Consider the following 15,108-nt stretch of genomic DNA (forward strand, 5'->3'; position numbering starts at 1 on the left):
ATTTAGCATTGTAGTCGCCTCCTACAAGAAACCTATTTCCGAGTGTGTTGAAAAGCTCTTGATATTGCTGTTTATTTGTTGTGTGCCGTGGTGGACTGTAAATGGCACTAATAGTCAGTGGACCGTTCCAGTTATCTATGCTAACGCTAGTTGCTTGGATATAGTTTTACGAAATTCATTTTTTTTGTGATGCCTTATTGATGACCTAACTATTATTCTAGTTTCTCCATGTACTATGGAATTTTAATGTTACTTCGATTTGTAAAATGAGTTTCAGATATTGACATTATGTCAATATTGTAATTTATTATAAAAGTCTTGACCACATGGGCATATTATGCTAGTCCTTTGGCGTTGCAAATGGCGATTTTCATGAACTTATTTATTTTGAGATTTGGGTGATAACAGTTGTGAGTAAGTTTAGCATAGTGCCCATTTGTTCCATTAGTGTTTTTAACATGCCTTTTAGTTCCTTCATGTCGTTTGTGGTTTCTGTTTGGATCATATTCGTACTCTGTATTTCATGAACATTCTTGTTACTAGCGATGCCAGGTTGTACAGGGTGTGCAGAGACTGAGTGAGTGGCTTGCAAGCTTTGCTTAGCTCTAAGTGCGGGAAATTATTTCTTTTGCAATTCTTTGTAGACGCTACAACCTTTATAGTTTGCGAAGTGGTTTCCCTCACAAAGGACACATTTGACATCGGCGGATTCATCCTTGTAGTACATTGTTTTATTACGTGATCGCTGGTGCATTTTACGCACCGTGGTCTTAGTTGGCAGTATGCTTTCGTATGTCCATAACACTGGCATCTTGAGCACTGGGGAATCTCCTTTTTTGGAAAGGCGGTTCGATTTTGACCTTATGGTTCATTAAGTAATCTATTTTGTATATTCCTTTGCTGTTTTCAGCAGGTTTTAGGTCAATAAAGAACATCGGAAGCTGGGCTTTGGTTTTAGCATGTTTAATATTCCAAATGTTTCTAACCATATGACCAAATTCTTCCAAGTCTTTTTTAAATAAATTTTGTCAATCGAGTGATGTAAATTTTTAAGTACGACCCTGAAATTGCGGCCATTCTTGATCTGATAGGTATGAAACTTCGTTTTTTTTTCTTCATTAACGCTGTTGTGATTATTGTATAACTTTCAGTCGTTTTGGGTTGAATTTTTACTTTGTCAAAATTTAAAACTTTCAGTTCATACCTATTTTTGGCTTTTAGATTTAGTAGCTCGTCTAGTTATATTTTTTACTCTTTAAATAAATATTGGTGGAGGTTTGTTCTTTCTCTGATTTCTTTGATTCCTAGGTTTCTTTGCTTAGAACCTCAAATTTATTAGTTGTTGATTTTTGACTGTTTTACAACTTTTTGTCTAGGCTGGTTTGATGTCTTTTATTTGGATTTTTGACAACTTTTTAAGCTTTAGTTGGGTTTTGTGTGGTTGGAGGTAGATTATAGTATAGGGGTTGTTGCATTGTTTGAGAATATGCTGCGGTTAAAGGTTGATAAATATGAACATTACCTTGTAGTTGTTGATCATTCTACACTTAATATTGATTTATTTCAGTAGGTGTAAGATCCATTTTCGTTTGCTGGCTCCCATGCAGAACTCCTTGATTGGATAGCATAGCATGTCGATTTATCGCCGTAGAAGCAGCAGAGTCCATATTATATTTAATGTGACTTATGTCACATTTAATTTTTATATTCAATAGATTTACATTGCATTTAATTTGGACTATATAAAATATATGTTATTTAATACTATTTATATTTTCTTTGTACAGTCCTTTAAGTTTAATTATGAATAAAGGTGAATAGGTGAATTCTCTTTATATACATTGCTAAAAAACTTTGCTAATTTTTTTATTGCCCGTTTATTTATTTTGATATACAGTTAATCCGTTCTGAGGAGGATTTAGAGTAAGTTAAGATTTATTTATTTTTAGTACATGTACATGAATTTGCATAAGTTATTAAACTAACTTAAATATACTTACTCTTTTTATATATACTCTAGTCTTCAGAAACGAAAATGCCATTGAATCTCTAAAAATCATACGAACAAACTGAATTTTGCTGAGAACTTCATTTTTAGGACTCCAAAAATATGCAAAATAGTTTATCACGCTTACTGGTTGGCTTCTTAGAAATGCAGAAAAAAATCGATTTATTAAGAATTTATACGCCGTAGAAAAAATATTTCAAATAAAAAATGTTTTGAACAAAACTATTTATTAGTGATTGAGTCAAAAATTCATCCACATTTTATGCTAGTAATTCCTCGTAGTACTTTTTCCATTTTTGTATTGATATTATTTGAATATTTGTGCTTTTCCTTTCATTAGTTCTTATAATACTGTTGCGAAAGTTCCGTAAGAATTATTCCGCATAGAAGAAGTCCCTTGACGAAAAAGAACAAATATTAAAATTCTAGAATATTCAAAAAGTCATCGAAGAAACTTTAGGCCCATGGTGTTCACCAGTAGTCTTAGTAACTAAGAAAGATCACAAAACAGGAAACAAATTGGTATACAGGCATTCATAAATTGACTAGAGGATGTTGACATGTTGAACAAGCTTTTCGATTGCAGCATCACCAAACGCTAAATGAAGCACTAATCTTAGCCCAGAAATATGAAGCGGTGAAAAGAATTTCCAGATCTCGCCCAAAATTAATAGAAATAGTATTTCGAGAAAATGAAGAAATCCCAACCACAAATAACCAAGAACCTATTTTATCCCAAATGTTAATCATATTGCAAAATCTTCAACAAAAAAACTCGAAATGAAAACAGAAAATATTTTAATTGTGGTAGAGTCGGACATTTACAAACCAATTGCAGAAGCCGATCCCAAGCAAGAAAATAAGAATCCAAGAATGAGGTCAGAAGGTCGCCTAGATCGACATCCAGCAGCCCGTCACATAGTCCTATTAGAAATACTAGTAGAGATAGGTCTCTAAGGAATCGATCTCACGAAAGTTTCGTAAGATTTATCCCACATAGAAGAAGCCCCTTTACGAAAAAGAAGAAATATTAAAGTTCTAGAATATTTAAGATGCCATCGAAGAAACTTCAGGCCCATGGTGTTCACCAGTAGTCTTAGTAACTAAGAAAGATCGCTTTTATGTAGACTACAGAAGATTAAACCAAGTCACACAAATAGACAGTTATCCATTGCCACGAAGAGATGATACACTAAACACTTTACTAGGTGCTGAATGGTTTTCTACCCTAGATCTAAAAAGCGGCTACTGACAAGTAGAAGCACATCCTCATGATAAAGACAAAACACCTTTTTCAATTGGCAGTGGTCTCTACAGATTTCAGGTTCTACCATTTGGTCTTTTTAATGCTCCAGCTACGTTTGAACGTCCGATGGAGATGGGTTTAAGACGACTTACCTGGAAAACATGTCTAGTATAGGAGCGTCTCTATAACAATGCCGATATTCTTTCTATTCGACCCTGTTTAGAACGAAAATGCCAGTACTGTAAAAGACTTAAAGATAAAGAGAACGTAGCCGAAGAAGTAAATGTCCAGATAACCACAGTTATACAGGAAAGATATCAATGATCAGACTACCATGGAAAACCTTAAAAAGAGTCGAAAGAAAGATAATGACTTAAAAATTATACGAGAATGGCTTAGAAATGGATTAAGACCTATTTAGGAGGAAATAACCAAATACAGTGGAGCTATAAAGGCATACTGGTATCAATGAAAATTTTTGTATCTTTCCAATGGTCTGTTATATCGGAAGTGGGAAAGTATATACAGTTCAACAAGTGGTGCTCCCAAAATCACACATTAAAAGTGTGATACAAGAACTTCATAGCAACCTTTCTGGAGGACATTTTGGTTCTCTAGGAAAAGAACACTGGCCAGAGTTCGAGACAGATTTTACTGGATCAATTGTCGTCGAAATGTAGAGGATTGGTGTAAGAAATGTGATTTATGTAATGATAGAAAAGGCCCTAGAACAAGAAGTCGTGGTAAAATGGCACAATATCTTTGCAGTGGATATTCTCTATCCACTTCTGGTGACAGTGAGTGGAAATCAGTACTTAATAATCTTAATGCATTATTGTTCAAAATAATGGCTTCAAATTGCATTCCTTTCTAGCAAGAAGCAGCTACAGTAACAGAAGCATTCATAACACATGTGATGAAGTTTCTTTAGAGTTACATTCTGATCAAGGACGAAATTTTGAATCGAATTATGAACGGGCGGCTATCTAGTAATATATGGGGAAGAAGGAAAGAAAAATTGCTTAATATATGTTTTATTCTTTTCATTCATACAGAAAACTAATTCAAATACGTTGAAAAAGAAGGTAGTTTTTTAAGCATAACTAAGAGTTTACATTCCGATAACACGATGTATTGACTAAGCATATGGTTAATTTTCTAAAGATTTTAAACTGGTTTAGTCTGTATATACAACAAAACATTTGCGAAACCCTCTTTTCATAGGGAGGCAATTTCAGAATATACCTAATGGTCTTTACATTCAACCGTTGTACATTTAAATACCGTAAATTCATTTCCTATGTTATATTCAAGGTGACCATTTTTGTATTTTTGTATTGATTTTATAGTACTAGCAAGAATGAAAAAATATGGTAGTTGCAAGAACAAACTTATCATCGTGAATGGACGTATATACATACAATGGAAGTATATACATAATTATATAAATATAAGAATATGAGATATAAATTTTAGGGGGGGGGGAGCAGTTAAAATATCGTTGCTAGACCAAGTTGCCAATGAAGACGTGTTAGACGAGCTGAACGATATAAAACGAGGATAGTACGTCCCAGATTAATAAACACATGCAATCAAGCAATAGGAAGACACGACAGTTAGAAAAGATTTCTACCGAAGAAGACCGTTGAAACAACTAACTAGAGTAAGACAACTTCGAAGATGTTATAATATTTATTCGAGTTATTAGAGAATGAGACAATGGTCGATTGTTCTAAAGAAGGCTTTGGCGTTTATACTGAGTTGTAATGTCATTAATGGTGATGGCTTAGAAACATAAGAAACTGATGTAAAGTTGCGAATACTGAGTCCATTTTCAGACTAAGAGGAAGAAAACCTTAAAATAAATTAAGTACATATTAAGACAGCAACTGAAACATCTACACGCAGCTAAGCATATGCACTATGCACAAAAAGAAGGGAAATAATAAAATAAATCTAAAAACCTTTCAAAACATTAAGATCACCATATAAACTGATGTTAAAAAAATTGTGGGGACGCGACATAACAGTGATGATTATGTCCTATTAATCTTATAATCTATAAAATATTAAATTGTATAGACTTAAGGGACTTAATATGAAATGTACATTTATCAATGAATTCTACTATATATGCAAACGTAAGTACATGCTTAGCGTTTAAAAAATGAACTTTAATTTCAAAATTGTAGTAATCTCTAGTTTGCCGCCACTGATTGTAATAGCGATATCATACTCGGCGACAATTTGATCGACTCTCGAACGCACATACTCGTCCACAAGTGACGTCACCTATCTAATGAATTTATATTTACAACTTCAAGGCGAGTAGAGTGAGCAGTCACAGTACCAGCGAATAATTTCCGAGGCGTAAAATTGCCTCGACGTATCGAGTATTATTTCGCGATATCATGGGCGGATTGATAATTGTTCGGGCATTTTTCTGTGTTCGCAGCCCTTTGAAAGGGACCCCTAAGGAATAGGTGCGTGACGTCATTGCGTTCTTTGTGGATATTTTGTTGTGGAATCACAAGTGCGAGACGTTTGCTCGATCGGCGCGCGTTTGAGTTCAAAAATAGTTTTATTTTTTGAAATTTTCAAAATAATCGTGGAAAATGAGTTCCGCGGAAACCAGGACAAACAATAGAAAAATTAATAGGGTAAGAATGGAACTATTTTTAAAAATATGACTGTAGAAACTAACGTATTATGTATGTAGCAAAAACAAAGATAATCGCTCTTCAACAATAAAATCTTTTTGACAGTATTAATCTAACAATAAGTAATAATGACATCGTTAAAAAAAAATAGATACGAATTTTTCGATTTTGAATTCAAATAGGTTTTTAAATTTGACACTGGGCTTTTCGCAAGGTCATCAGCTGTTTTGAACAATAATGTGTTGTAACTAATATTTTTTGAACAGACACCAAATTTGCTTATTAGCTAGAGCCAAAATATACAGATGTTAAATGACTGACTGTTTGAACACCCCCACAAAGATGCAGGAAATATGTACGTAGAACCATAAAAATTATTGCATAGATGCGTACATAGAAATTAATTTTAATTTTTGTGTAGATGAATCATTAGCGAATAGTAAATTATATTGTTAATTTTAAAAGTATTTACCTTTTTGTGCGAAGGAAAGTTTTGTTCACCTGATCGTTTAGTGTGGAGAATAAACAAATATTATGAATCAAGAAAAATATTATATTTATTTGAATTAAAAAAATTCATCTTGATAGAACATGAAAAAAAAATTCCAGTTAGGTATTTATTAAATTTTGAAAGCATGATTACGAGTGCAAAGGGTTAAAAGTTTATTGTTGTATAATATAACGTATCATGATTTTTTTACTATCTAAGTAATTTTAATAAGACAATAGATCGCTTAGTCTGGATGATTGAAATATTTCTCGCTGTACTTTAATCTTTTTTATTCTATACATTCCTAAAATAAGTCGACTTTTTTAAAAATATTTTCGCATTGATAACAGCGTAAAAAAATCCACTTGCAATCATTTGATTCTGTTTGCTTCTTTCCATTCAATTCTATCTCTGCCATATAAAACTGGTCGTCTTCTTTTTTAATGCTTCATCGATCGAGATTGACGATAATTATAAAAAATCAGACCGGTATCTATTGTTGTACCTTGATCATCACATCTGTCATCTACTAACTCAGCGTTTGCTTTTAATATTTTCTTTAACAATCAGCTGTAGCTTGTGACATAGTATAAAGTAAATAACCACTGGGTAATGGATATCTACATTAAAGTTTGGCTATTTTTTTATATTGGATAAATGTAACTCTTTTTTGTTTTATTGTGTTTTAAGTGATACTTAATATAGAGGAAGAAGAAAACCCGGAAGACGAAAGCTGCGAGGTAAGCGGAGCAGACGAGAGGGAGGAGGATCCACCAACGATCCTGGAAGTTAAAGACGCTGTAAACAAACTAGCCAGAAACAAATCACCCGGAATAGATAATCTCCCAGCGGAATTATATAAAGAAGGTGGCCACGATATCATAATAGCCCTACAGCAGCTTATAAAAGAAATATGGATACAGAAGTCCCTTCCCAATGATTGGAATATTGGAATACTTTGCACCATACACAAAAAGGGTGATATCTTTGAATGCTCTAACTATCGAGGAATTACGCTCCTAAATGCAGCGTATAAAATATTCTCCAATATACTATGCCATCGTATGGCACCATATGCAGAGCGAATAATAGGACAATACCAGGCTGGTTTCAGAGGTGGTAAATCAACAATTCATCAGATTTCAACCCTAAGACAAATTCTAGAGAAAACACTGGAATACGGTGTAGACACGCACCACATATTTATAGACTACAAGGCAGCCTACGACTCTGTAAATAGAAGAGAATTGTTTAGAGCAATGATAGACCTAGGAGTACCAAATCAGTTGGTAAGTTTAACCAAACTAACCCTTGAAAAAGTTGAATGCAAAGTACGAATCCAGGGGGAACTCTCTGAACCTTTTAAAACAAATAACGGGCTACGTCAGGGAGACCCACTCTCCTGTATACTATTCAATCTAGCTTTGGAAAAAGTAATACGTACGTCACAAATCACAACTACCGGTTCAATATATAACAAATCTGTGCAAATCTTAGCATATGCTGATGATATCAATATTGTTGGGAGAACGGAAAACGCAGCACGAGAGGCGTACGTAGCATTAAAGGAAGCGGCTACAAAAATGGGTTTAATAATAAACACCAACAAAACAAAATACATGAAAATAGGTACGCAACCACAAACACTACGGCCACTTGTTATAGAAAATGACGTCATCGAAGCAGTTAACGAATTTGTATACCTGGGAACGCTCGTCAATACTGAAAATGACACTACCGCAGAGATAAACCGCAGAATTTGCACGGCTAATAGATGCTATTTTGGGCTTAATCTCCTTTTTAAATCTACAGTTATATCAAGAAATACAAAAGTAAAACTCTACAAAACAATAATACGCCCAGTCCTAACATATGGTTCAGAAACCTGGACTTTAACAAAAAGTAATGAAAACATGTTAGGATGTTTCGAAAGAAAAATACTAAGGCGCATCTATGGAGCGGTAAATGAAAATGGTGTCTGGAGAAGACGATACAACTTCGAACTCTATAGGATATACCAGGAACCAGATATCGTAAAACACATAAAGATAGGACGTCTAAGGTGGGTAGGCCATGTTATGCGGATGGAGCAAACCGACCCAGCTAGAAAAACGCTCCTTGATAGACCTATTGGTCAAAGAAGAAGAGGAAGACCCAGAACAAGATTCCTAGATAACATCGATGAAGACATGAGAAATATGGAAATACGTGCTTGGCGGAGGAAGGCGATGGATAGGGACGACTGGAGAAAAATTCTTGGGGAGGCTAGGACCCACACAGGGTTGTAAAGCCAAAATGATGATGATGATGTGTTTTAAGTGAGATAGAAATCGGATATTTTCATATTAAGGTAAACCAACCTAATAACCGCCCAGTTACGGAATATTTGACTTTAGACGTACCTAACTATTAAGGAAAAGAAATAATAGAGAAAATGGATTTAAAGTATATTTAGCGTGATGTTTTCTTTATCAAAATAAGTAATTAATAAAAAAAAAAGAAAAATGTGTTGTTTCTTCGCCAAAAAAAAATGTTTACACTAAAATGCAAACAACTTTAATTCCGGCCTATGTTGAAAAATTAGTGGTAATTCAGGCCTAATGGTGATCTAATTCCGGCCTCTATATTAAAAGAATTATCCCTTTTTTTGTTTTAGTCTGTACACACAATTTTTTGTAAATATGTATTTTAATATTTTCAAAGTAGATATAAAAAATACAGAAGCATAAAAACATCATTTTTTTATAGAAAAACTAAATAAAATACGATGTTCATTCGGTAATACATTTTGAACCTAAATTAAATGTTATTTATCTCAGGTACAGAAAAAAGATCCCTTTTATTAATTGATTGAGGTAGGGCAATTAAACAAACAATTTCCTCTGGATCATACCAAACAATATCATCTGTCTCTGGACATCTCCAATAATATCCTATTTTTTCCATAGCTTTGATTTTGAATTTATCTTCTGTTATTTTGTCTACTACTCCTTGAAAATGTTTCTCCTCATAAACTACAATGACGTAGTCACCTACTTCGTAGTCGCCCACCTCTAAATCCATAGAATTGTTATCTTGTTGGCGTAGAAATCGATTTTCTAGTTCTTTCACATGTTTTTCTATCAGAACCAACATTTTTGTTTGAAATTTCATTTTTATTTTTATGTGTTATCTTTCTCTCCTCTTTGTTTTTCTTCATTCTCGATGTTTAGTTTTAATTTGACAGCTTTCGACATTTTAATTTTTTCTGTTTTCTTGCTATCAGATTCTGCATTTTTCTTCGTGATTTTAGGTGCATTTTTTCTTTTTCTTCGAGCTTTTGTTTTTTCCTTCCTTCCTTTTAATTTTTTTTCAGCTTCTACTCTTCTCTGGTACTCCATGAAATCATCAGCAATCGCTTCTATAGGTTTAAATTTTTTTGTAGCCTTTCGTTTGGACGTTTAAAATATTTTTCTGGGGAAATAAAATGCATTTTTAAATGGCGTTGGAAATTTTGGAGCAGTGACAAAATAGGATTCAGCGGAATTTATGGGAGATTGATTTTGTGTCAGCTCTACTGTAGATATTTTTGATGGTAAGTTCTCCTTAAGAGGTGAGGTATTAAACCTTTTTTCAAAATCTGGAGTTGAGGAAGGAACGTCATTTTCTTTCAAGTCCGAATTTGTATCATCAATGTTTTCTCTAGTAGCTTCCAAATTGTATTTTTTTTAATTGTTGGAAGTTGATGGGTAACTTTTAGCAGGAGATGATCGTTTACCATATATATTCTCAGAATAAAATAGATGAATTTATTTACCCGGGATGTTTTCGTTATTGCTAACTGCATCTTCTACATGCCAGGTGTTTTTATAAGATTCAAATGTTCAATTTTCAAAATTTTCACGTTGCGAGTCTCTTCCGTCACATTGAAACTTTTGTAAATATTTAATATGTTTTCCTCATCTAAATCCAAGATAGTGAAATTTTCGTTATCGGGAAAATTGTTCACAAATGATGAATTGCCCAATTTGTCACTTTCATCAATAAGCTGGTCTGATATGTCATTATATGATTTATTGGAAAGTGGAAGCATTCTTTGACTGCATATGAAGTGGAATTGAATTGTGATTATCAAATTTTTTAGTCGCGCATGTTATTTTCCAGAATTCATACAGTTTGTGATATTGTGAATCTACTTGCCACAATGAAGTTGTATTAGATCTAAATGCTTTAATTGTCTGCGGAGACAGTTTATCTTCAAATTGATTCTTAAAATTGTCCTGAGTTTCTGTTTTATTTTCTGGTTGCATGTTATTTCTTCTTTTCACTAGTTTTTGAAATGACACGTTGTCCACATTATATGGTAACAGTCCAGTAAATTTAAAAGATTTTTTTATTGTTTCAATCTTAAGAGTAGAATCAAACCATCCTTTGACTAATGGGGCAAAATCAGTGCGCTTAACTTTTTCGTTATTGGTTTTTGTTTTGAAACCATGAACTGTTTGCGCCATGTAGCTTTGGCAGATCAGAATATAGCAACATCAAGCAGCTGCATGATATGTGTGGAATTTGGGACAATAATTACCAAGACAATTCCGACAAAATTTTTACGACAAAACTCGCTCAATGCCAAAGACATATGGCTAACATGTTCATCCAACAATAACACGACAGGTCGCTTAATGTTTTTTCGTTCAACCATTTATTAAAACAGTTTGTGACATACTCATAAAACGTTTCTGTATTCATCCATCCACTTTCATTGTATCCGATACCCCAACCTAATGGCATAGTTTAAACTAAATGTTTTGGTAGCCTTGTATAGGGAAACAAAACCATTGGTGGTGGAAGATCTCTACTAGCGAATATTGTTGCTAATATGGTCAGACGTTCTTTTTCTTCTTCTATTCAGTTGAATATTCGGGTTGGATCTTCCAACACATTTGTGATGCAATTTTGACTGAAATAATCATATAGGTACTTCCTTGAACCAATTGTTATAATTTCCTCTGTAACGGAGGAACGACTAGCTGTCAGATTGCTATAAAATAGCAATATAATATAGTTAATTATAAAGTGTTAATAACTTGATCGCATGTCACAAGAAAACCCGCGTCAGCCAAAAAAATATCCATTTTACAATTAGTTTTTCTTCTTCACTAGTTATAACTGGTTGTCTTCCAATATTTTTGTGCACGTAATTTTGCATTCTTTTATCTTTCAATGTACTTTTTGGTATGCCTTGGATGTTTTATAGTCAGACATGCCACTTCTCAAGTCATTTACGATCCAGTAACTCTTGTGAATATTTTTTTCTTTGCATTGGTTTAGGCTTTTTAGTTTTGACCATGATTCTAGAAAAAAATCAAATGTAAGAAATTTTTGGTAGATACCATATCAGACTAAATTTGAATTAGGTCGTAATTAGAGTACATGCGAAATATAATAAAATCTAATAGCGCCCAGAATAAAATAAAATTATTTTAATGTTTTTTTGCAATTATTAAATTGCCAGACTATTATTTTAACTTAGGTAAATTACAAAAAAATATATATTTTTTTACAAATTCCAGATTTTTTCATTTTCTACCATTAGAAATAACGACTTGACTTTTTTTTTTTTATTTAGAAAATCGCATCGACCAAATGGCCATTAGCGAAAAATTAGTGGATTACATTAGGTACAATTACTTCAATACAATTTGGTTTATTAAATATTGTGGTACTTATTAATGTCTTTCAAGAAATTCAGAGTATTGTTAAAGTTACAGTCTGCACCTAGAGCTTCTATAAGTGTTCCTGGTATCTTGTTATTGCTTCGTTGTTGATTGTAGAGGGGACATTCACATAGTAGGTGCATTATTGTTAGTGTCGTATTACACGTTTCACATCGCGGCGGTTCGCACTTTTTAATTAAGTAATCATGTGTTAACCTAGTATGTCCGAGTCTGAGGCGCGTTACACGACTTGACTTTCATAGATGTAAAATTCCTTTTTTGCTTTTATTGAAAAAAAAAGTATGGGACAGAATTTGATAGTACATTTTTGGTACGAACTGATTGCGTCGCTTAAATCAATTGAACTGACTAAAACAAAAGCTCGAACATGTCACCCTACCATTTATACACACCAAAACGGCCTAATAAATTTCTCGCTAGGATACACACGCGCCATAGTATTAAGTTTAACCAACTTAAACGTATTCACAAAAGAATTTCAGTTTTTTAATAGGCCGGATTTACATCACAAATTTGTATAGGCCGTTAATAGATAGTTTTACCTTACTCTTTTTTGACCGAATACAACGTTTTAGTACTATTTCTGGATATGTCCAAATCTTTTGCTTCCAGATTTTGTTGTTCATTTCAGTATAATTCTTATCAAAGACTGACAGTCTTGTAAATTTATAATAAAACCTTTTAAGATAAAACTCTAGACTGCATACTGTCTTTTTGATATTGTTAATGAGGTGGACTCTTTTTTTTTCTAGTTTTGGATGTATCTTAGGCATGGTACTAATTTTATTACTCACTATTCTAGCCCTACATTTTGTTGTTCAGTCCGATATTCCCATTAATTTTACATTGTCCCTCCATCTCCTTCTTTGTCGCATATTGGGGCCCAGTTTATAATTCCCTTGAATGGATATGTTCTATCCATTCTAATCGTTAAATTTTTTTGTTTAGCAATGTTTTCACCATTTAATGCTTCTTCTATTTGTATGCTTCTTGTTGTTCATCTTTCACCTTCCGTAGTTATGTTTGGTCCGATAATAGTTCCAATTTTTTTTTCTAGTATTTTTAGGTTCAATTCATTACTTGCTTCTAAATTTTATTAATTTGTAGTACATATTCCTTTGTGGATTCGTATGTTGACTAGTCCGTAGTCCGTAATCCGCCCTATTGGGTACTTACATTTAATTTTGTGATCGTGCTGAGTGTTCTGTTGTTTGTAGTTTATTTTTTCATAGTCAATTCTAAATAGCTGAAAGTTGCCGTTGTTTTTATTTTTTCCATGTAAGATAATTATTTCATTTTCCTGTTCCTTTGCCGACTTTCAAATGTTTTGTTTTCTTCTCATGTATTTCTATGTAATTCATTTAAAAATACAATTCAATGTTAGTTAAGTTGTAACTCACAAATTTGATCTCAATATTTATGGCTAGACATACATCAAATTGAAAGTACGATCTTCTTTGTTGTGCATTAATTACTTCATTTTTTTTTCTGTCGCGGATGTTTATTTTTCGCTTTCGTAGAACCAAGACAAAGTACAGTCCGTCATATAGATATATAATAATTGTTGTGTACTGATTGGCAAAGAAGAGCATAATATCAATAAATAGGAAATTTATCCATTGGTGAATTCTTGATATAGGCAATATCTTCCTATACCTATTTACTAATTCTACAGAAATATTGAAGTTTGGTACACAAGTACAAAAAAGGATAAGAAAAATTTTATTTATAAAACATTATCATCATCTTTGGCTCGACAATCCTCTGTTCGGTGTCTGGCAACAATTTCTTCTGATCTCTAGTATCACTAAGTCGGTCTCAACTCCATCTAACCACCTAATTCACGGTCGGCCCCTGCTTCTTCTTCCCATAGGCGTACATGTCGTTAGCTTTTTAGCAATCATATTGTCAGGCATTCATATTATGTGTACAGCCGATTTAAGTCACTGTGTTTTAATTACGACGTCTGGTTTATTAAAGGGTTGGTATAATTCGAAATTATATCTTTTGCGCCACTGCCCTTGATCGTTTATAGCTCCAAAGATTTTGCGGAGTATCTTATGCTCTAATATCCCCAGAAGTTTTTATAAAATATATCCTAACATTTTGTTTCTAATTTGTTGTTAAAAGAATTAAATTGGATCTTCCAAAAGGGGTGAATGGAGTTTACAATCGTGTCCACTTTATTTTTATTTGGTAGAGATTATTGTCTTTGAAATTTATGTAAATTCGGAATTCCTCATTTTTCTAATTAAATAAATTCTAAAGTTTCCACTCAATTTCCGATTGGAGTACAGATCTCTTCGCACGCAAGAAAGAATTTACTTAGATATCTACACTTAAGTATAGTCCAGTCGTCAGAGCTTTGACCCCTAAGAACCATATTAACAAGCTGAATTTTGCAGAGAATATTAATTTTGGGACCCCAAAAAAGATGCCAAAAGCTTACTACTATTAAATCCGGGCTTCCCCCTTAAAACCCCCCTCACAGGAGGGTAAAAATACAAAAAATCGATTTACCAAGAATCTGTACGCAGTAGAAAAAAAATGTTTCAAATAAAAAATGTAGCTGAGATAATTTTATTCAAAATTATTCATAACCATTTTTTGTATAGAATGAACCGTTCTCTTAGAAACAACGCTTGAAGCGACCGTCGATTTTGCATGTCAGTTACTTGCGCGAAATCAATGTTCAATACAATTTGTATCAGCTCGACGGTAAAAATTCGATATCTTTTGATTTAAGTGTCCTATCGACAAAAATTAAGATGCGTTTTAAAGGTAAAGAGTTCAGCTTTCGTATGCAGTTTTTGTATTTTGCCGAAAATAAACTCAGTTTTTATAAAGGTGTTAAATAAATTAACGTGGCGCGATTTTTGCCATTTTTTACGATTCTCGTGAGATCAATAAAATTGATCACTTTCATTGACCAGTTATAGTAAAATTTCCATTTTTCGAGATCAATCGTTAAAACCTATGTCATGAAA

At 33.1% G+C, this 15,108-nt stretch overlaps 1 protein-coding gene across 2 annotated transcripts in view; it reads left to right on the forward strand.

Annotated features, from left to right (window-relative positions):
- LOC140452573 (monocarboxylate transporter 14) overlaps positions 1–15,108 on the forward strand; it is a 194,535-nt gene that overhangs the window by 30,871 nt on the left and 148,556 nt on the right. The window contains exon 1 of one of the 2 annotated variants that reach the window (XM_072546902.1): positions 5,544–5,914. The exons of the other annotated variant lie outside the window; for it this stretch is intronic. Within the exon in view, the coding sequence (XP_072403003.1) occupies positions 5,870–5,914 (45 nt within the window). The 5' untranslated portion in view covers positions 5,544–5,869. Of the gene's footprint in view, positions 1–5,543; positions 5,915–15,108 lie in introns of those variants that run through there. 2 annotated transcript variants of the gene reach the window in all.

The sequence above is a fragment of the Diabrotica undecimpunctata genome, chromosome 1 (genome assembly GCF_040954645.1).
Source record: "Diabrotica undecimpunctata isolate CICGRU chromosome 1, icDiaUnde3, whole genome shotgun sequence".
Taxonomy (NCBI): Eukaryota; Metazoa; Arthropoda; class Insecta; order Coleoptera; family Chrysomelidae; genus Diabrotica; species Diabrotica undecimpunctata.